The sequence below is a fragment of the Astyanax mexicanus genome, chromosome 12 (genome assembly GCF_023375975.1).
Source record: "Astyanax mexicanus isolate ESR-SI-001 chromosome 12, AstMex3_surface, whole genome shotgun sequence".
Taxonomy (NCBI): Eukaryota; Metazoa; Chordata; class Actinopteri; order Characiformes; family Acestrorhamphidae; genus Astyanax; species Astyanax mexicanus.
In genome coordinates this window covers 10,030,156-10,052,467 of record NC_064419.1, presented here as the reverse complement: position 1 = coordinate 10,052,467, position 22,312 = coordinate 10,030,156, and the positions used below count along the sequence as shown (strand labels likewise).

Genomic DNA, 22,312 nt, shown 5'->3' with positions numbered 1-22,312 from the left:
CTGCCCACATGCTTCGAATGGAGATGAATGGAGAATCTTGCAGAGCCTTGTAGAACAACCCTAAATAGCATCTCAGAATATTTATTCGAATGCCACATTATGTTATTACAGCAATTCTCAAAAGTTATTCATCGTATTAATGTAGTATGGAGTGTATTAATTACTTTAATGTATAAAATTCATATCCATACTATTATTGTGTTTTTAATTTTGTTTCATATTTTTTTTCATATTTTTCTTCCAATTTATAGCAATTGATGAGGGAAAAGAGCGCCACCTACCCACCCAGAGAGCAAGGCCTTTGGTCTCTGGCAGCTGATGGCAAGCTACATGACCGGGATTCGAACCAGCGAACTCCTGATCATAGCAGCAGTGCTTTTGACAGCTGGACCACTCCACCTCTATAAGTTTAATTTCTAAATGCTCTAATTAAATTAAATAAAACACACACATTCACTATTCATAAATAGTACTGCTACACCTGGTCACTGGTTCATCGTTTCTATTAAAATCATAAGTATTTTTGTTGGAGTACCTCTCTTTACAGGAAAACGTTCTACTAAATTGTGGCAAGCATAGCCTATAGCCTACATTATGAACACGAAGCTGACAATTTTTTAACCAAACGCAGTTGTGGAAATCAGCTGTAGCTGCTCCCACCTCTGTCACGTATAGTGTGCAAATCAGTCTTAAATGTTATAAATGTCCTGCAGTAAAAAATATATTACACCGCTGTTTCAGGTATAACTACTGCCACCTAAATTGCTTTAAAATATAACAAGTCTGGGAATTGGTTAATATATTTCACTTACGATTAAACGCAATAAAAAAGGAAGCACTCACTGGCTGGTGAGGAGTCGCATTATGCTCCAGTCTCGAGGAAACACACTGAGCTTCATCAGATTCCGGAAAACACAGAATATTTTCAGCAGAAACTCCTGCGAAGATTAAAAAATATTAGTTTATACTGATGCAAGATATATAAGTTGATGAAAGACTGAAGAACAACAAGTCAATAAAAATAAAATCCCAATATCATCATGGCGTTCCTCTCCAAAATGATCGGATGTAAACATCCAAACACAAGTATATATTTATATACAAGCATATATTTATGTCTATAGCTCAGTACAAACAGAGTGTAAGATAATTCACAGAATTTTGATCTGAGGCTGACTGGCATCCTCACTGTCACATCAGATCGACTGTGCCTCACCTTGAGTTCGTCTTTACTGTGAAAGTTATTGAGCAGGTGGTGGAAATGCAGCTCTGACATCAGCTTCAGCAGAGACAACAGACAGGACACATACTCGCCCTGCAGGAAACACACACACACACACACACACACACACAGAGCCGTCAAAATCATCCTGTTGATGCAGGAACACCAACACCACCAGAACATTGAGATTATACTGTCCACGTAGGTTCACTCTAAATTGGGAAATATATTTTAAAATTCCAGCTGTAATCTTTTTAAACTTTTATTTTTGCCATGTTTTCAGCACTGATTGATATTGCAACACGATTAGGGTTGCAACGGTATGAGATTTTCACGGTATGATAACCGTCTGAGAAAATACCGCGGTATCACGGTTATCACGGTATCACAGTTTGTTACATATATTATTAAACTGACCCTTAAAGAAATTACAACAAAGGTTTTTTGTTCAATTAACTATTTATTGTAGAAACCTGGAACAACTATATAGATAATGTCTCCTTAAAAAAATAAACTGTACACCATTAGGTGAAGGAAACCAGGTTTTTCCACTACTCTTAAGGGCATTAAGGGTGTATATAAAAAAAAAAAAAAAAAATTATATATATATATATATATATATATATATATATATATATATATACACACACACACACACACACACACACACACACGTGTCACACATTACATGTCCTCTAAGAAGTAAAGATCCTGTGTTTAAACTATTAAGTACAATTATTTAAGTTTAAATTATTTAATATCTGATAAACTGAGCCTGGGTCAGTGTCTGATCAACAACTGTTGTAAACGTCCGTTTTACTGCCAAGTTGGTATATAACCAGATACTGCAGAAAGAGGGGATTTATTTCTGACATGATCCTCACAATAGAGATTTCTATTTTAAGGCTTTCACACAGAGTCTGGTTTTAACACATGAAAAACAGGCACGTCAGAATTTGAAAATTAACGCATGTAAATGAATGGCGTCTTTCACATCCAGTCCGGCGAGCACCTTTACACGGACACGTGAATCCATCGTAGCACGCACTTCACGCCTGTACCTGCGTGCCCAAATTTCGGATAACTCAGCGCTTTTGCGGGCGCTTACCGCATGGGTTGTGCACGACTACAAAGAGGTTTTATTTATGTTCAGATTAAAATTATAAACTAAACACATACTTTGCGCTGCACGGCGGGGTGGTGTTCATGGAGATGGGAGAACAGGTTTGACGTATGTCCACCTTTAGCTGTGACTTTACGGCCACATTGATTACAAATCGGATAACCATCCTCGGTGCGTTCGGCGGGTCTCTGAAATAGTCCCACACTGCTGATTTTAGTTTAGCCTTTTTGTAGGCGGACGGAGATTTGTTTAGTCTGATGCACTTTCTGCTGTTCTCACCGCTGTGTGCTGAGGAGCTGAAGCGGAGCAGAGTTGCGCATGCGCGGGTGAGTTTCTCCGCTGGCTTGCGTTTTACCGGTAATAAGCAAACACACACGGTATGATAACGGTGCATTTTAATACCATGGTATACCGTGAAACCGGTTACCGCTGCAACCCTAAACACGATATATTCACAATATATTGTATCATTTCAGTCATATTGTATTGAAATCTGGTGTCACATATTGATATTTTTATTGAAACACTCCCTGAGACTCACCCCCCCTTGATTTACTAAAGTTACTGCTGCATTAAACCATATATATACAATATATCAGTGGTGTGCAGTGAATATAGTAGGTACCCCTTTTGCAACCACCCCCCCAACTACCCCCGCCCAACCGTCGGCCGGCCGACACATAGATAAATATTACAATAACTAAATATTATCTGTCTTCATTAGTTATATTAACTTAATACAAATCAACAGCCCACAAATACAACAGCTACAAACTACAGAAGTATACAATAGACCCAACAATCAACGCTTAATTTACCTACAAGTACAACCGTTCAACAAAGATCACTCATTTGTATGTCTACAAGACGCCAGGGCAGCCGAAACATAACAAGTACACAAAAAAACTCACCAGTCAGGCGGTCTATTATTGTGATTTAGTTGCACATTGAAAGACAGCCTTTAAAAAGGTTTTTTAATATAATATGACACAATATTTGTCTTATTTGCAGCCGCAATTCCATGATAGTTCTCTACCTATTAAATGAATCCAGCAGAGCTCCGTTTATGACTAAGCATCGCGTAACACCTTCAACACAGCGCCGAGAAGGGGTTACACAGCCATGGCCGCGCCCCCGGAATAAAAATCATGAATCTGATTGGTTAGACTTGCTTCGACTTTGCTAACAGACTCATTACTACACCCTTCTCAAATTCAGGAGAAGGGGCACAAAGTCACGTGGGGGCAGAAGCCATTTTAAAAAGCTTTGATTGGTTAAAACCGCTGTCAGTCAGATAAGAGTCCTGTAGCAACTAAAAAACACAGACTAATGCTTTGAATTAGTTGCTGTTTTTTATTTATTTTAGTTAATTTATAAAATACATTCTTACACTTACAATAGGTATGATATATATATATATATATATATATATATATATATATCCTGAATAAAAATTATGTAATTATTTACATGCATTTATTGTCACCCCTTCTCTGAAGGGTTAGAAGGGCATCACTGCACAGCACTGCAATATATATAGCCATATTAATCAAATAAATAGGGTAAACCTGCAGTGAAGAAAACTGGTAGTTAAATTCTGTAAAACGGACACAAATAAATCCATAATTCCTGGTATTTACTTATAATTTCAAGAGTATTTTTTGTCCATTTCAGTAACAGTAACAGAAGCTGTGAAGTATCATGATGCTGAGAACTGTACTGCGATACAGTATATCGAGTATCACAGATATTAGACATATCAATTCTCACCCAATGTCCCCACACCTAACAACTAACACCAACACATTAAACCAATACTGGAGCTCCATACTACTCCTCTTAACACAGCATTTACATTCACTTGCAGCAGCATGGTGAGGGAATGTGCCAACACTCTGGGATGCACCCAAATTGAGCGATCAGTTTGTTCCTGAGGAAATATCGACTGAACCGCCGAACTGACAGTGTCCCTGCAGCAAAGCTAAACATTCTCACAGCCGTCAAGCTCACGCTGTCCCTGCAGGAAAACTGCACACAGCCAGAGCTATTAAACCTATACTGTCCCAGCAGGAAGAGCAAACACACACACACACACAGAGACACTAAACTCACACGGGCCCTGAAGGAAAACCAAACACACAGACGAATCAAATTCACGCTGTTATTGGAAAAACCCAATAAATGCTTAATGGAGCTGCAAAAGACAACACTCTGAAACAGCTTTAATCCAATCTAAGAGCTAATCTGACACACAGAGAGCTAGCTTTTCTCTAAATAAGAGTACAGGAAAAGCTACCAGCATCCAGTTAAATTCTGAGGTCTGCACAAAGCTCTTACCACCTATAACTTAACCTACACAGCAAAATTGACAGTATCAAATGAACTCTGTTAGAGTTTAATTTAACACTGTCCTAGATAACAAATGGTCCCACTCACTATAGTGTTAAAATAACTCTACCACAAGAGTTACAATTTTAGAGTTAATTTAACAACAATGAAATCATATATTAACCCTATGTAACTCTCATCATGTTAATATTTTAGAGTTAATTTAACACTGTAGGGTTAAAAAACAGGGTAAAACAACAATTGTTGATTACATTTTTTTAAGTTGGTTTGAATTTATTTTTGTGTATTTTCTGACTTTCTATTTTCATCCAAAAAACTATATACCATAGTATCTATATCTATAAAACATTACAAAACATGAGCTATGCCACAGAATAAATGACCTTTTTATAGTATCTAAGCTTTATTTAGAACAAGACAGACCATCAAAAACTGCCCAAAAAAAGAAGTGGTTCTCCCATTACACAATAACTCTTGGATGGAGACCCTTATCCACCATCCAACCCAACAACAAGAGGGTGAATAACGCTCCATCAGGGGAACCACTACAACTAAGCTAAACCACATACACACACACACACACACACAGCAGAATCAAGAGGCGGAGTCCGTTACAGTTAAATTTTAACTCTGAATAATAACACCAACTCTGTGGATTGTTTATCACTGAGGGTTGTTAGAACCCAGAGAGTTAAAACATGTTTACACTGTGATTTTAACACTGTGGATTTTTCTGTGTATCCACGACTGAACTTCTGGTGCTACCAGCAAAACAATCTGTAGAACACAACTTTACTATAAGCTTTGATTCACTCTCAATCTCCCTGACAAAGGTTGCTAGGAACATGAATGCTATAGTTGATGACCAGCTCTCTTTTAAAATCCAAACCCCTTACAATCTGTGCCTAGAAGGTAATGAAGGAAAAGGCTTCCTCCTACATGCATTCGCTTCCTAATGTCTATGTTACCTCCCGGCTGCTGTGCTCCTCCATTGAATGAGGTTTACCAAATATTCACACAAAGCAATCCAGACTGTTACCTATATACCTCCTCATACAGAGTTCCCCAATGGTGGAACAAGCTACCTTCCACTACCAGAGCAGAAGCATCCCTCACTGCCTTTTAGAATCTCCTGAAGACAGAGCTCTTCAATATACTTTTTCCTCTCCTTTCCTCCTCTATCCCACTATTACCCATTTGGCCTCTCCTTCAGGCCAAACCAAAAAATGTTTTTTTTTAATATTTTTTGTCTTGAACTTCTAGGTCCTCTATTGCTAATGTAAATCATTATTTGTAAGTTGCTTTGGATAAAAGGATCCTCTAAATGTAATGTAATGTAATTTAATGAGATATAATTAGTCCCAGTGAGCAATGACCCAACAATGTGCTTAATTGTTTTATTATATGTAAACACTTAGATGTCCCTGCTTAAATTACATGTGATTTGCTGATTTTCTACCCATTACTGTCAACACTAGGATTTAAAAATAAGGGGACTTGTCCTTTTGTCATTTAGATGAGAGAAGCAAGAATGGGTTTCTAATTTATGTGTTCCCATGATTTTGTTCTCTAAAGGCTTCCTTACATTTTCTGTATAAAGCTGTTAATTTGATCTCATTAGAATTTGACCCAAAGCACATTTTTACACATGGCAGGGAAATGCTTCTTTACAGAAATTGGCTTTCTTGATTCATTTTTGGATTCATTTTTGATGCAGCAACAGCTAATGTTCTCCATACTGCCACCTGCTTTCCCGGAGGGAAATAACATAACTTAATTCACTTTCTGAATGATTTTGCTATTTATAGGTATATGTTTGAGGAAAATGAACATTGTTGTTTTATTCTATAAACTGCAGACATTTCTCCCAAATTCCAAAAATATTGTTATTTAGAGCATTTATTTGCAGAAAATGAGAAATGGCTGATCTAACAAAAAAGATGCAGAGCTTTCAGACCTCAAATAATGCAAAGAAAACAAGTTCATATTCATAAAGTTTTAAGAGTATAGAAAATAATATTTGGTGGAATAACCCTGGTTTTTAATCACAGTTTTCATGCGTCTTGGCATGTTCTCCTCCACCAGTCTTACACACTGCTTTTGGGTAACTTTATGCCACTTCTGGTGTAAAAATAAAAGCAGTTCAGTTTGGTTTGATGGATATAATCACACATCTTCCTCTTGATTATATTCCAGATTTATATTCAATTTGGTAAAATCAAAGAAACTCATCATTTTTAAGTGCTTCCTTTTTTTTCCTGAGCTGTATGTTCAAACTTTATCACAGTACACAGTTCAAACTTTGTACACAGGACATATAGGGTTAATAATTTCTATTTATTTGCTGAATTTAACATATTGGGGAAAAAAATCTAAATATAAACGCATTTTATCACGTTTTATTTCTATTTACAATTACATTAGATTTTATTGTTTTTTTTAAATATATAGCAAACTAAGAATACAACTAAAGATTTAACCCTGTAGACTATAAATAAACCCTGTTCAGATAAATAAAAAAAGAGCTAAATGAGAGACACAAGAGGAGAGGAGCTGACCGTTATCTCTGCAGTGCACTGGGGACAGCGCTGACTCCGATTGTTTTCCACTGCTTGGCTCTTGCTCATGATGGACAGAAGAGTCTGCAGCAGCACATCCAGCAAACTCTCCACCATCATCTCCACCTCCTCCTGCACACACGAAGACTCCTAACAGACCAGGGGAGAAAGAGACAGTCTACAGTGTCCTGCTGCATGTGACTGTGCCGTAACAAGCCAATAAGCCATCGTTGCACAGTAGTAGGTAGCAGGACATTACGTAATGTAAATAAAAATAATAACGATCTGTTTGTCCAGCAGCAGCAGCAGTGGGTGTGTAAAGGTACCTGGGCACTAGTGTTAAGGATGGAGAAGATGCTGCTCAGAATTCCAGCACACAGCAGCAGCTCTCTCTGCTGTCTCAGGTGCAGGTGAATGTGGTGCAACACTACGGGCAGCAGAATACTCCGGGATTCTGAGAGCGAGACACAGAGAAAGAGAAAGATAACATGAGGAAGAAGCAGTGGGTGAGAGATCTTTATGGGAGAGAGATGAAACCTTCTTAACTATCTATGGAAGTCAAAGTAAAACGAGATTATTTCTGATCATTTTGGAGAACTTCTGCTGGTCCATTCAAATTACCTTATTTTTTACACTATAAGGAGCACCGGATTATAAAACATCTATTTTCTGGTCTATTTTTATACAAACGACGCACCAGATTATAAGGCACACTATCAATAAATGCCTATTTTCTGGTCTATTTTCAGACATAAGACACACCAGCTTATAAGGCGCATTAAGTGACACTAGTAAGGAACACATATTTTTCTTCTGTAAACTGTTTATTTGAGTGAGTAAAGTGCTTCCTTCTACTTACAGTAAGCTTAGATTTCCAGATTCCAACAAAGCTGTGTGCAGCAGCATTAGCATTAGCAGCTAACCGCTAGCACTAGCCCCAGTTAGCGGCTAATGCCGCCCAACAGCACTACACTGAGGAACCCTGAGTGTTTCGGTAAGCCAGGGTGATATAAGCTAGCAGTTCGTCCCACATAGCTTGTTTTAACACTGTAAACGCGCAGGCTACAGGACGATAATACTCACCTCTGAGGCAAAAGAGCTAGAGTTAGAGCTAGCGCTTAGCGTGGTTAGCAGCTAATAGTAGGGTCACTCTGTTGCAGGAGGTAAATAAAGTAATGTTTGGGCTAAAATGATCTGAAATCATATGAAATTGTACCCACAGCATGATACCAGGCCTTCTGGACATATGACATGTGACAACAAACCAATCATCTTTGTACTAAGAACATGGTGCCTCCATACACATATTCATTAGTCTTCACCAAGAAAGAAAAAAATAAGCCTCGTCACTAAAGAAATTTCTTTGGCAATGTTAACATAAGCGTTAAGGGTAGTTGTTGTAATGATCTAAGGGGCATGTAGTCCTGTGTTGTGCAGTCGTCTGCCAATGGTCCTGGCACTAAAAGAACGACTCATTTAGAGCATCATTGGTTGCTAAATGTCCACAGCAGTGACTGTTGGGTCACTCTGAGAATATTAGACAAACTTTTGTTTTGTTGTTTGTTTAAGTTTGTTTAAGATCTTTCACACTGCTGGAGCATGGCTTCTTCTATCCACTGCCAGCAACAGCATGTCATGCTGATATCTACACAACCAGCATGGCGTGCAATATGTTGTTATGACCAATCCCGCTTCCTGAAGCCAAATAATGCGACCCCTCTTAAATTCTTCCAACTGTTCAAAGTGTTTAATGATTGTATATAGAATCGTAAATTGTGACTGTGATCGTGAAACATACTGTATTAGCAGGTTCTTGCCAGTACATAGCACAATATTTATTATATTATACAATTACAGCACCACATTTTAGCATATTTTTTCTTCTATAACACACCTGATTTAACACAAATTTCAAAACATGCTGAGAAGAGATATTGAGAACAGCCATCTATCTAAGTGTTCAAAATAAGCTAACTGGTCAATAAATCTCTGACTCTTCTTTATTACTCAAAAATCTTAAGTAAAATTTCAATTATATTTTCATGCATAAACAGAAATATGAGCGAAAATATAAATACAACTAGAGTTTGAACAGACAGAAAAAACAACCTGGGAAATAGAAGAGTCTGCTGTCCACAGTGCGAGAGATGGACTGGAGTTTAACTACGTCCATAGACTGACCGATGTCCACTGTACCAGGCATGCTCGCCAGTGTCCCCCTCACCAGCTCGGCCACCTCCTGCACTGTAAACATCTGAAGCAGCTCATCAAAGATGTCTGGGAAACTGTTCAACAGCGCAGCCTAAAGAGAGGGATGCAGACGGAAGACGAAGAAAAATGAGATGCAGCTAACCTGTTGGAATTTACAATCCAATTTAAATATACAGTCCTGACCAAAACTACTGGTGTTGTTCTTTTCTCTAGAAGCATCATTACATTTTCTATAAATGTTCCAGTAAAGTTCCACAGGACAAAATACTAGGAGGATTGTGGTAAACTGTGGCAAACAAACAATGCTTTGTTGCAATTCTTCATCAATTGTTCTCTTACGTCCACATCCAGAGAGGTTATCTACAGTGGATACAGGAACAAAGAATTTTGGGTGTCAAACCCTAACATCTATTCTTTTCTCCTCATTTATATTTACAAAAACATGAAGCCTGAAAAGACTGTATTAACATTTTTCAATTAAAGTCTAAATGTGACTTCACCTGTTACTTGCCACAAGGATAAGTTACAGAAGCATCACCTGTTTGAAGTCCATTTGTTTTGAACAGGGTTCATACACTTTTTACCAAACAAATTTCCATAATTTTTCCATGCCTTGAAGGCAAATTTTCATGACCATACTATTTTTTAAACAGTGCAGAAATGGACAATAAAACCAAAAAAAAAAAACAATAAAAAATACAATTGAAATTGATTATAGTAAGCATAAAATGAATCTGACACAATTTTCCAATAATAAATTGTGCGTCCATTTTGTAGGGTTAATTTACTGTACTAACTCTGAGCTGACGTATTTCTTCTTAATTAAAAACAAATAAACTGAAACACAAAGATTTATTGACCAAATTTCCATGACTTTTTCAAAACGTTCCAGGTATTTTTATTTTTTCCAAAACCTAACCAGGCCTGGGTATAGCTATTTTCAAATTCCATGACTTTTCCAGGTTTTTCATGATCATACGAACACTGTTTGAAAAATGTGCTAATTATTTAATTTAGTTAAACTAATTTAACATGAATAATTTTTTTCCGTTCTGTTCCAATGCAAACATTTCAAATAAACAATTTCTGAACTGAAACTAATTTCTAAAAGAAACGCTACAATTTCTGAATAAAGTAAAGGAGTGGCAGTATTTTTTCCTATGATTGTACATAAACACACAATGTGCTTAAACGGCAGTTTAAACACAATACACAATATACCTTTTAACTGATTTAGCAGAGAAAGGTGAGCGAAAGAGAGTTTAGGTGAAGAAGACATATTACTTCTAAATGGGTGAATATTATTTGTGTATATACAGTACCAGTCACATGTTTGGACACACCTTAAATTCAGAGTATAACTCTGAATTCAGTCAGCTTTAAAAGTAGTCACATGGATTGGTTTTTAGTTAAGAGCTTTGCCTCATCAAGAGTTATTTACCTAAATTTCTTGTCTCTTAATGTGTTTGAGAGCATCAGTTGTAAAGTTGGGAAGAGGTAGAGTTGGTGATTTAGAGTGAATAGCTCTATTTGAGTAATGTTTTAATCCATATCATGGCAAGAACTACTCAACTAAGCTAAAAAATGAAGGCCAGTCATTCCGAATTTTCGAAAGTATCCTTAAGTGTATTCACTACAAACACCATCACAAAAGTTATGATGAAACTGGCACTCATCAGGAGCGTGTCAGTTACCAGTTTCAGAAGCTGCAAGTTAATAGAATCCCAGATAAGATAACCTAAATGCTTCACAGAGTATTTTGGTTTGCTTAACACTTTTAAGTTACTACATGATTCCTTATGTCTTCCTTTATAGTCTGGATCACTTCAGTGTTTATTTAGAAAGTAGGAAAAAAATCAATCAATAAATAAAAGCATTGACTGGTACTGTAAATCATGTGCATAAACATGTATTCAAACAAAGTGGACACACAGTATACAACAGGATGTATCACCTGTGTGACAACGAGTGTCTCAGCATTGCGTCCATCCAGACTCAGCAGAAAGCGTATAGAGTGGAAGAGCTCCTGAATGCTGGCTCTGAACTGCTCCTCCTCCAAACCGCATGTAGCACGAGAGTACAGAGCTCGAGACTGAACTATAAACTTAAACAGATACTCCAGTGCCTAAAATACACAAAAACACACACACACACACACAAAGGCAGAAAACACCATGTAATTTAAGATATGCCTGGAGCCTGTAGGTCACCATATACTACATCATGTTGTTCCACATGATTTAACACATTATTCAAGCCTCTCCTTTAAACTGGCTGCTGTTTAAGCTGCTATAGCTTTAATGTCACATGCAAACACTTCCAACAGCATCTACAACTGAGAAGCACTGAGAAAAATGGCTAATAATTAAATGATGCATGGTTAAATAAAGAGGCTGCACACACATAAAAGTTTACATCAACACAACTGGTATATTGATGTTTGCTTCCACTGGTAACAATTGTCATGTTAAATTATTTATGTAGCTACTTAATGCTTCTCAATCATGTTTAATTAAAACACAGTGGGCAGTTGCCCTGTTAAAGATTAAGTCTAGTCATAGACAGAGGTGGAAAAAGAACTGATAAGTTGTAATTAAGTAAAAGTACCTTTACTTTGCTAAAATTCTACTCAAGTAAAAATAAAAGTACCCATCTAAAAATCTACTTGAGTAAAAGTAAAAAAGTACTCAATTTAAAATGTATTTTGAGTAAAAGTTAATTTATGATTTGTAAAAGTTTTAATTATTTGATGTAAAAAAAGTACAAATCATAAATTAAATAATTATTAAATTAAATAATTTGGACCTTTCAGGCAGTACTTGTTCAGACCACCCCATAAATTCTCCCATAAATAAGAACAAGTGGCATACGTTTCTATGATCCATTTTTTTTTTCGTTACTGTTAAAAAGTAACAGGAAGTTTCTATGATCCATTTTTTTCTTTACTGTTGAAAATGTAACGGGAAGTTTTACTTGTGTTTTACTTTTAGTTTTTACTTGTGTCAAAATGTACTTGAGTAAAAGTAAAATTACCTAATTTAACAACTACTTTAAAAATTACAAATTACTCATAAAATCTACTCAATTACAGTAATGTGAGTAAATGTAATTAGTTACTTTCCACCTCTGGTCATAGACAATATTCTCCTTTTAATGGATAATCTCAATTCAAAATGCTGTGTAGTCCAAGACTAGGTTTAGTCCATGTGTGGGAAAGTGCCTAATAGTGTCTGGTAGTGGTTAACTGAGTGGCTAACTAAACCTTTTTTATTTTTATTGAATGTTTCATGAGCTGAAAAATGGATAATGGGTTTAGAAACAAGAAGGCCGTCATAATCTTAAACTTTATATTTAGGGATGCACGTTTATATTGAAATTATATTGGTAAATGCCTATAATTGCTTTCTTTAGAATCGTCAGCATTGTCTGGTTTGGCCAAATTTTGAACCAATACTTGCTGATGTATTTATTGTACGCCATAAAAAGACCAAGCCAACAAGCTGTCTGTGCTACTTTAAAATTAATTTATTTAAGCTGGCTTTTATTTATTTGTTTTAAAGTTATAAAGTTATACCAGGGTCTCTATCGCTTTAAATGTGTATATCAGTATCACTATCAGCAGATACATATATACATGTGTAATATTTAGGGCTGTCGACGTTAAAGCATTAACGCTCGCTATTAATTTGGAATCGGTAATGCATTATTATTTTTTATGCAAATTAAACATAATCTGCTCCGCCCCTCACCCAACGTGCAGATTTTTTCTGAAGCAGCTCGCTACTGGTTTAAATGTGATCTTGTCTTGATTCGACAAATATACTTTGTTATAATCAAGCTAAATTTCTGATAAGGCGCAGTTTAATCTGATATATTAGTTAAAATAATATACTGCTATGAACATATGCTGTCTTTGCTGCTCCATGCTGTTTGCACAATGAGCACAGCATGTGCAGCAGTCCCTGCTTGCGACTCTTTTTACAATGCAGAGATCTGCGCTAGATGTCCTGTTAAAAACACTGTGTTCAAAAAAAGCAGCTGTGCTAAAGCATCTTCACACTGTACAGATATATGCGCTGAAACACAGAATCTTTTCACTATATTTACTTTCTTGCTCCCGTCACGTGCTTGTCACATAGCTCTGACCAATCAGAGGAGACAATGTGCTCGTGTGGTTTATTGGTGCGCATTTTGGTGTGTTTAAGTTTGTGCCTGTGTGAAAACAAACCAAACAGAGGGAGAAACGCTCCAAGTAAGGAACGCATCAACTGATCCGTACCAAAGAAACAAACTACAACGTTCTTTTATTAAATTAACTACTAATTTAGTTGTAATTCAGAAATACTTACAACCAAGCTGAGATGTTTATAACACAGTAAAAATAATACAGTTACCTGTATCCAATTTATCATGCATTCTTTATTTCAGCGTCCCATGTATATTTTTATCTCCCCTTAAACATACAAGCATATACTAGTATTTTAATTAACACCACTAATATAAATATAATTGCATTTAACATGTCTTACATTGATACTTTTAATTACATTTGAATATACAGTATAATACCTGCATCTTAAAAAGAACAAGTGCGATTAATCACAGTTAATCACAGTATATTGTTTTGATTAATCTGATTAAATTTTGTAATCAATTGACACCCTAAGTAATATCAAATATCGAAAAAGAATTCCCACATCGGTGCATCCATACAGAATATATTAAGAGACTTTACAATCTTACTGAGTTATTGAGTATGCTACTGACCCTCATAGCATCCTGAATGTGGTCCTGGCGCACAACCTCAGCAGAGCGATCCATATACCACTTCAGACAGCGAATCAGCTCTCTGTATACACAGACAAACATATACAGGGTATTGTACAGCACATCCTATAATGCAATCTGTAATATAATACCCTGCTCCAAGAAATTCTCTAAAAATCCTTAAACAAACAAAATAATCATATTCTTGGGGTACAGAGCACAGCACTATGATCGGGAGATCGCTGGTTTGAATCCCGGTCATGCAGATTGCCATCAGCTGCCGGAGCCCTGAGAGAGCAGGGTCGCCATGATCTCTCTGGGTGGGTAGATGGTGCTCTTTCCCCTCATTGCGTCTAAGGTGATGTCGATCAGCACAAGGCGTCTGTGAGCTAATATATCGGAACCGAGTCGCTGCGCTTTCCTCCAAACGTGCTGTAATCGACAGTGTTTTTTTTTTTTAAAAGCGGTGGCTGACTTTTTATGTATTGAAGGAGGCATGTGCTGGTGTTCACCCTCCTTGTGTTGAGGTATCACTAGTAATGGAGGACATACAGCTGACTAGCAGCTAATAGGAGGAACAATTGGCCTAGCTAAATTGGGAGAAAATGGGAAAATTCTGAAATAAAAAATTCAAATCTTCTCCTCTTTTGTTTTTTGTTAGTATTCCTGTATGAAATTAATATATCTTTATTTTACAATCAAGATTTAGATATATATTTACAATACAAGCAAAAGTCTTGATTTATATACAGATCAGTGAATCTTATGTTCCTCAGTCCCAAACAAATCTTGTTACTTAAAAAATCCAAAATAAATAAGTAGATTAAAAAGGTTCTAAATGAGAACAGGGCTGCAGTGTGACTGCCCTGCCTTCCCAGCTGCTAATTACCCCACTGATCATGCTGATAAGTGAGGTGATGATGTGTTGTTGTGATAATTACTTGTAGGCCAGTGCTCCTGCAAACTGGTTGTGTATGTAGGCGTCCATAACTGGGCGAAAATGGTAATACCTCGGATCCCTGAGCAGGTTGATGATGAACACCTGAAACAAACACACACACACAGAAGTGTGTAAAAGTGGTCATTTTGATGTGCTAGGACAAGAGCACACAGGATGGCTGTAGCATGGCTGGGGATTGAAGTTGCTGCACATTTTTAGGGCAAATTTGCATTACAGGCTGATCTGTACCATGGCATGATTCCACTATTCCAGGACTCAAGGTGGAGAACACACCTCATGTTTGGAAAAAAAAAAAAACATTTTGTATACATTTTTCTTGCTTAAAATAACAATTACAATTTAATGTTGTCAGTACACTGACTTGTAAAAGGGAGAATAGTATTCTTATAGTATAGTAGCAATAGCAGTAGTATTGTTTATTTTGTGTTCTCAGCATTCCAGCTACCACACTGTGTAAGTCTGTTGAAGTGAGCAGAAAAATGCTTACGAGAACTGTCTAACACTGTGTAACCCAAGTCATATATGTATAAAATCCTGGAATAGTACATTCTAATAGTGACAGTCTGCATGCTTTTTATGTACAGTACCTCTCGGCTTGTCCAGAAATGCATGTGTAATGTATGTTCTTTAAAAATGACTCAAAAATTACATTACACTTCCTAATTGTAGTATGAGCCCAGAAGCAAGGAATACCAATTCTCACATTAAGCTGCTGTAAGTGTTTTTTTCATGATTCAAGAAAATCTGAAATGCAGCCATCCCTCAAACAAGACAAACAGAACGCAGAGAGAAGACTCGTCTTTTCAACAGTTCTTAAATGAATCTTTAAAAAAATGTTCTAAACATTATCAAGCTTTGTGTATCTCTTGATCCTAGTCTCTACAAACTAGCTATGGATAATTTTAAGTAAAAAACAAAGCACTATTGTCACTCTGGATGAGGATGACAGCTAAGTACATTAAATGTAAATACCCTAAACGAGAGCCTAGATCTTAAAGGCTACAAACTGCTGCCAATGACAGTTCTGTACTTCTCAGCTTGTCCAGAAATGCATGTATAAAGTATGTTCTTTAAAAGTGAATCAAATTGCATTTTGAGCAAGAAATACCAATTCCTACTGAAGCTGCTGTAACTGATTATTTTAGGACACAAAAAAATCTCAAATGCTTTAAGGAATTTTAGCATAAAGCCTACAAACTGCTGCTGTTCTGTGTCTCTTAGCTTGTCCAGAAAAGCATGTGTAAAGAGTGTTCTTTAAAAGTGAATACAAGCTCAAATTAAAATTGGAGCAAGAAATACTAATTCTCGCATAAAACTGCTGTAACTGATCATTTTTTTACCTAAAAATCTGAAATGCATTAAGAAATTTTAGCATAAAGCCTACAAACCACTGCCACTGACTGTGTCTCTTAGGTTGTCCAAAAATGCATGTGTAACATATGTTCTTTAAAAGTGTGTCAAAGCACAAATTCCACTCCTTAACTGTAGGGGGAGCCCCAACCGAAATGTATAGAGAATTTTAAGCAAGAAGCCTACAAAGTGCAGATACTGTTGCATAACACAACACACAACAAAGCAGCAAACAACAGCTCCACAACTGACGAAAAGCCAAGTTGCGTGTCTTGTTTCAGTAGTGTAAACACAGATTGGAACTTGGAACTGGAAGAATGGTTTCTTACCAGTGACTGAAAGACCAGTGGTCCATATTTGTCAATGTTGTCATCAAGGAGAGAGAACAGTGTGTCCAGTACATCCTGCAGGAACTACACACACAAAGAAAAACACGTCACACACATTTTACTCATCCGTTCTTAAGACTCAGAGACTGTGTGTGCAGTACGGATACAATAGAAACCGTGTGAGCAAGTACACACCTTCACAATTTCCTCCCCGCTGATGAGTCGGAGGCGCCCGAGGATGTCCAGAACTCTCTCAGGATTAGCCTTCCACTTTAGCAGAGTCAGAAGATCCACTGTTCACACGAACACACACACACACAAACACGAATTATTCCCAGTATAAGGTCTATGAAATATGATATGATATGAAGCCATTATTGTGTGTATGTCCCTTAGTAAGCTTTATACCAAGGGTCAGCAATAAGCGTCAAACAAATCAGATAATCATTAAAAAAGCATTAAGCAACTGGCCCGTGATGTTGGTTTGAACTATAATGAACGATAATGAAAAAAATAAATAAATAAAAAGCTTCTCTGGCGAGCTTTTGTTTATATGTCTCTCCTCTCTCTCTGTCGCGCTCGGCGTGACTTTAGTTTCCGCCTGTTCTCGTTTTTTCTTCCGTTCTTGGGCTCCCTAAGGACGTTTTTTTTTTTCCCAGCCATGTCCCAATTCACTAGCCGGGGCAGCGATAGTGTATTGGAGCGCAACCCTGGCAACACAGGTTAAATCCTGAGTGAGGAACGGTGTGTTTATTTATTTATTTATTTATTTTTTTCCCTTTCTTCTTGGGTTTACCTGCTTTGAGATCAACTGTTCTGCTGTAATTGGGTTCAACGACCCTCTGGGCTGGAGAGCTACTAGTCTGGAGCACTCCATCCCTTTACACTTCATTTTCAAAACAGATTTTTTTATTTTTGTGGCCCGCCACGTAATGGCTTAGAAAATATCTGGCCCACGCCCAAACTTAATTGCCGACCACGGCTTTATATCAATGCTGTTATGTAAAAAACATAGATTTGACTATGTAAATCTGGCAGCTCCTTTTGTTTCTTGTGTTTATATCTTAAATACATTTTAAACGCATAATGCTCCTTATGTACGAAAATAGACCCAAAAAAATACGCTTATCGATCTGGTGCCTTATAATCCAGAGTACCTTATAGTGCAAAAAATACGGTAGATGTTCCCAGGCAGAAAAAATAGCCCCAATCTGCACGTTCCTTATATAAACTGTGCTGAACGTGCCTGAGTGTGTGTGTGTGTGTGTGTGTGTTTACACCAGCATGTCTGCGAGTTCTTATTTCCATGTGTTTACCGTTCTGTGTAAGCTTTGTTGAAGCCAGCAGGGTGCTGATACTGAAGCTTTCCTTGTTGCTGCGCTGGAAGGGGAACGAGGCTGGGATAGCAGGACAGCTGTTCAAATCTGCCTTACAGCACGGCATACTCAAATACAAACCCTGATTACTGAACGTGGTGTTCTCATCACACTTTAGAACAAAAGAGAAAGAGAGAGAGAGGCAGACAAAGAAAAAAAAAAGAAAGAAAGAAAACACAAGAAATGATGTATTAATTAATAGTTCATTACAAATAGAAAGAGAACTGCTTTCATCTTGGAAGAATCTTCTGCTCTTTCAGAAAGCTCTGAAGAAATACAGAATTGAACACTGCTCTTCAAAGATGTGCTGATTACAGTTGCTAGACTGGGTCCAAAAAAGAGTATCAGTCACCGAACAGCCTATATACTGTGAACTTATGTGATCTCTGGGGAAATATGACATCAGTGTACTGTGGTCAGAGAGTTCTGTACTTATTTCATCTTCCAGTGGCAGAAAAATGCAGCTACTTCAGGTAATGGATGAATTACAGCTACTCTCAGTACAGTACTTAAGGATGCCTTGCCCTGTAACAGACCTTTTCTGAATCTTCTGAGAGACAATCAGAATGTAATTATGTAATTAACTCAGAGATGTTACAAAAGGAGGAGGAGAGCATTCACAGGTTTAAAATGAATAGAACTAGTCATAACTTTCTAGTCATAACTATGACTTTCAGTTTCAGTTTCAAAAATATATTTTTATTCCACAAAAAAAAAAAAAAAAAAAAAAAAAAATATATATATATATATATATATATATATATATATATATATATATATATATACATATATAGATAGTACAGCACCAGTCATAAATATTAGACACACCTCTTCAATATTTAATATTTAATTTTTAATATTTTTTCTACATTGTAAATAAATACTGAAGTGATCCAGGCTATGAAAGAACACATAAGGAATCATGTAGTAAAGTTATTTGAGGAGCTGATAACTTGTGGTTTCTGAGGTTGGTAACTCTGATGAACTTATCCTGCAACAGAGGAAACTCTTGCTCTTCATTTCCTGGGGCAGTCCTGATGAGTGCCAGTTTCAACAGTATAATATTGTTGACGGTCTTTGCAGTGACTGCACTTGAGGATAGTTTCCAAATTCTTGAAATTCTTATTTTTTTCAGATTGACTGAACTTAATTTTTTATTAAAGTATTTATTTCTTTTCTTGGTTAAGTGGTTCTTGCCATAATATGGATTACAACATTAACTCAAATAGGGCTATTCACTGTATTTAAACACATTAAGAGGTATACAATTCAAGTAATTAACTCTTGACAAATTCAGCACAGTAGATGGTTAAATTTGTCAAATATGATTTTCTCAATTTCTTAATATAACTCAATATATTTAGCTTTTTTGATTCAATTTTCGTATGATTTAAGAAAAGTATAATAAATGTAACCAACAGTTTTTAGTATCCTCTGTAGTGCATACCAGAACTAGCTACTTTTTTTTTGTTTTTTTTTACACTTTTATTTGATTTGTTCGTGAAATGAAAAGACATACCAGAAACCGAAGTCATAAAAAATAAATACATTACAATTACATTACCTTCATTGTTCATTGTTGTTTTTGTTTTACTGTGTTAACTGTACTATCTCCATTACTCACACACTAAAAAAGACTCTTTTATAAAATACTTTTATACTTTATTTTATTATTTCTATTTAATTTTAATCTGTATCTATCTATCTTACTTCTACTTTCTTAACACTCTCAATGTTAACACACTCAGTATCTGTTTCTATATTAGCCATAGCTCTATAATTTGTGCCCATCACATTTTTATTTTTATAAATTAGTACCTGTTATATTAGCCATAGTTCACATTTATTCTCTGTACTGTTGTTTGTTCTGTTATTTGTTTGTTTGTTGTTTATTTGTTTGTACTGAACGGGTCAACCCGAGTAGGATGGGTTCCTCTGACTGAGTCTTGGTTCCTTCCAAGGTTTTTTCCTCTTAAAGGGAGTTTTTCATTGCCACTGTGTCACCATACAAATTGGCATCTCTGTGGTGCTGCTCATAAGAGGCGTGGATCTGTTTTTCTCTGTGAAGCTGCTTTGTGACAACCTTTGTTGTAAAAAGCGCTATATAAATAAAATTGTATTGAATTGAGTTCTGAGACCAATACTTGATGTCCACTACACAAAGTGCATATGAATAAAATACGCAAAGACATGTTTTTATGGGATTCTCAGCATATATAGGGGAACTATTACTGTCTGCCGGACCATGAGCTGCTGTAGTGACACAGAGCTTCTGAGGTATGTGTGGAAGGGGCGTCTCCAGTATGTGTGACACAGATACGGAAAATAATGTTCAAAAAAGAGCGTTCTCCTATATGCTCAGTGGAGCTGATAGGATGGACACTGAATATAGAAACAAGAAGGTAGTGTTAATGCTGTTCGTTTTGATCAATTAGTCTCTAAACTAAACTTTAATGGGCTTTTCAGTTTAAAACAAGATCCAAAAGATCTACAGAGTCTTGCAGATTGCACAATAATTTAATAATTAAATTATTTACAGAAAATCACACAATAATTCACTCAAGGTCACGTCTAAAAATGTACTTTTCAGAAAAGTGCAGCATCTCTTATTTAATCTTCTACTTTCTTAATAATAATTATATAATTTATTTGTATAATTATTATAACTCTTCTAATTCTCTAATCCTAATTTACTCATGCTTATGTATGTATGTGTCTATTTGTAGGTATCTATACAGTATATTTATATACATATATGTATGTATGTATGTATGTATGTATGTATGTGTATTTTCATAAACATGTCTGGCTTTATGTAAATGTATATTATGTCTGGTTTCGTGAGGGTTAGGGGATGGAGGTATATGATGTATTTTCTTTTCTGATGCAATGTAAAACACAATAAAAAAAAACCCTGAACAAAAATGAAAAGTAGTGCAGTGTCATTGTGAAATATCATTTCTGTTCTAAAATGTTACGTTTTACCTTGGAGGCAAAACTTTATGTTCAGAGAAATGTACTGAATCTTTCACTCAAGTTTATCTTTTTCTTTTATTCTCAACAGAAAGATGTTTTTACTGCAATAGAGTCCTTGGAATAAGGTTTTTTTTTTTTTTTGCCACTGTCAGTCCTGGTGTCCTCTTTAGAAAGCTCTTTAGATACTGTCACTTAGTACAGGGTGTTGATTGTGTTCTCAGAGCACACTCTCTGTGATGCTCAGGAGGCATCAAGACTGCAATCTTAGATTTGTCTCTGGACACCAGAGAAACTGATAGCAGCTGTTTACAGAGGGGTGAGGAAGTAAGAATTGACACCACTGTAGCTGTTGTTTGTCAAGGAAGGCCCTTGACAAACAGGGCCCTTGTGTGTGTGTGTGTGTGTGTGTGTGTGTGTTTGCTGACCTTATAGACATAAAGCTCATGGCACTCATCCAATAAAGTAGTCCCATCCTCCCTCATGAGTGGAGTGAAGGCAAAACCAAACAGCTTCTTCTCTCCTTTATCTTTCGCTAAATTCAAAAGACAACAAATGACACTGTCAGCGTTCAAACACACACATAAAACTCATGTGACGTGTATACATGATGATATAATAAGAACATTTAGAGAGATATTTGTTTGCTGATAAGATAAAAAATATATATTATGAATACATACAGTTCTGAAAAAATTAAGAGAGCACTTTGGTTTCTGAATCAGTTTCTCTGATTTTGCTATTTATAGGTATATATTTGAGTAAAATGAACATTGTTGTTTTATTCTATAAACTACAGACAACATTTCTCCCAAATTCCAAATAAAAATATTGTCATTTAGAGCATTTATTTGCAGAAAATGAGAAATGGCTGAAATAACAATAAAAGATGCAGAGCTTCCAGACGTCAAACATTGTAAACAAAAACAAGTTCATATTCATAAAGTTTTAAGAGTTCATAAATCAATATTTGATTAAATAACCCTGGTTTTTAATCACAGTTTTCATGCATCTTGGCATGTTTTCCTCCACCAGTCTTACACAATGCTTTTGGATAACTTTATTCCACTCCTGGTGCAAAAATTCAAGCAGT

At 36.2% G+C, this 22,312-nt stretch overlaps 1 protein-coding gene across 2 annotated transcripts in view; it reads right to left on the bottom strand.

Annotated features, from left to right (window-relative positions):
• The window catches only part of LOC125806039 (dedicator of cytokinesis protein 3-like), a 96,737-nt gene that overhangs the window by 33,065 nt on the left and 41,360 nt on the right, over positions 1–22,312 (bottom strand). The window contains exons 17-28 of one of the 2 annotated variants that reach the window (XM_049485509.1): positions 21,648–21,754; positions 18,187–18,358; positions 17,066–17,163; positions 16,871–16,954; positions 15,172–15,272; positions 14,231–14,312; positions 11,418–11,588; positions 9,362–9,554; positions 7,579–7,706; positions 7,253–7,402; positions 1,217–1,315; positions 844–938 (exon numbers count right to left, since the gene is read on the bottom strand). In XM_049485509.1, the coding sequence (XP_049341466.1) occupies positions 844–938; positions 1,217–1,315; positions 7,253–7,402; positions 7,579–7,706; positions 9,362–9,554; positions 11,418–11,588; positions 14,231–14,312; positions 15,172–15,272; positions 16,871–16,954; positions 17,066–17,163; positions 18,187–18,358; positions 21,648–21,754 (1,480 nt within the window). The remainder of the gene's footprint in view (positions 1–843; positions 939–1,216; positions 1,316–7,252; positions 7,403–7,578; positions 7,707–9,361; positions 9,555–11,417; positions 11,589–14,230; positions 14,313–15,171; positions 15,273–16,870; positions 16,955–17,065; positions 17,164–18,186; positions 18,359–21,647; positions 21,755–22,312) is intronic. The other variant, XM_049485510.1, reaches the window with a different exon arrangement.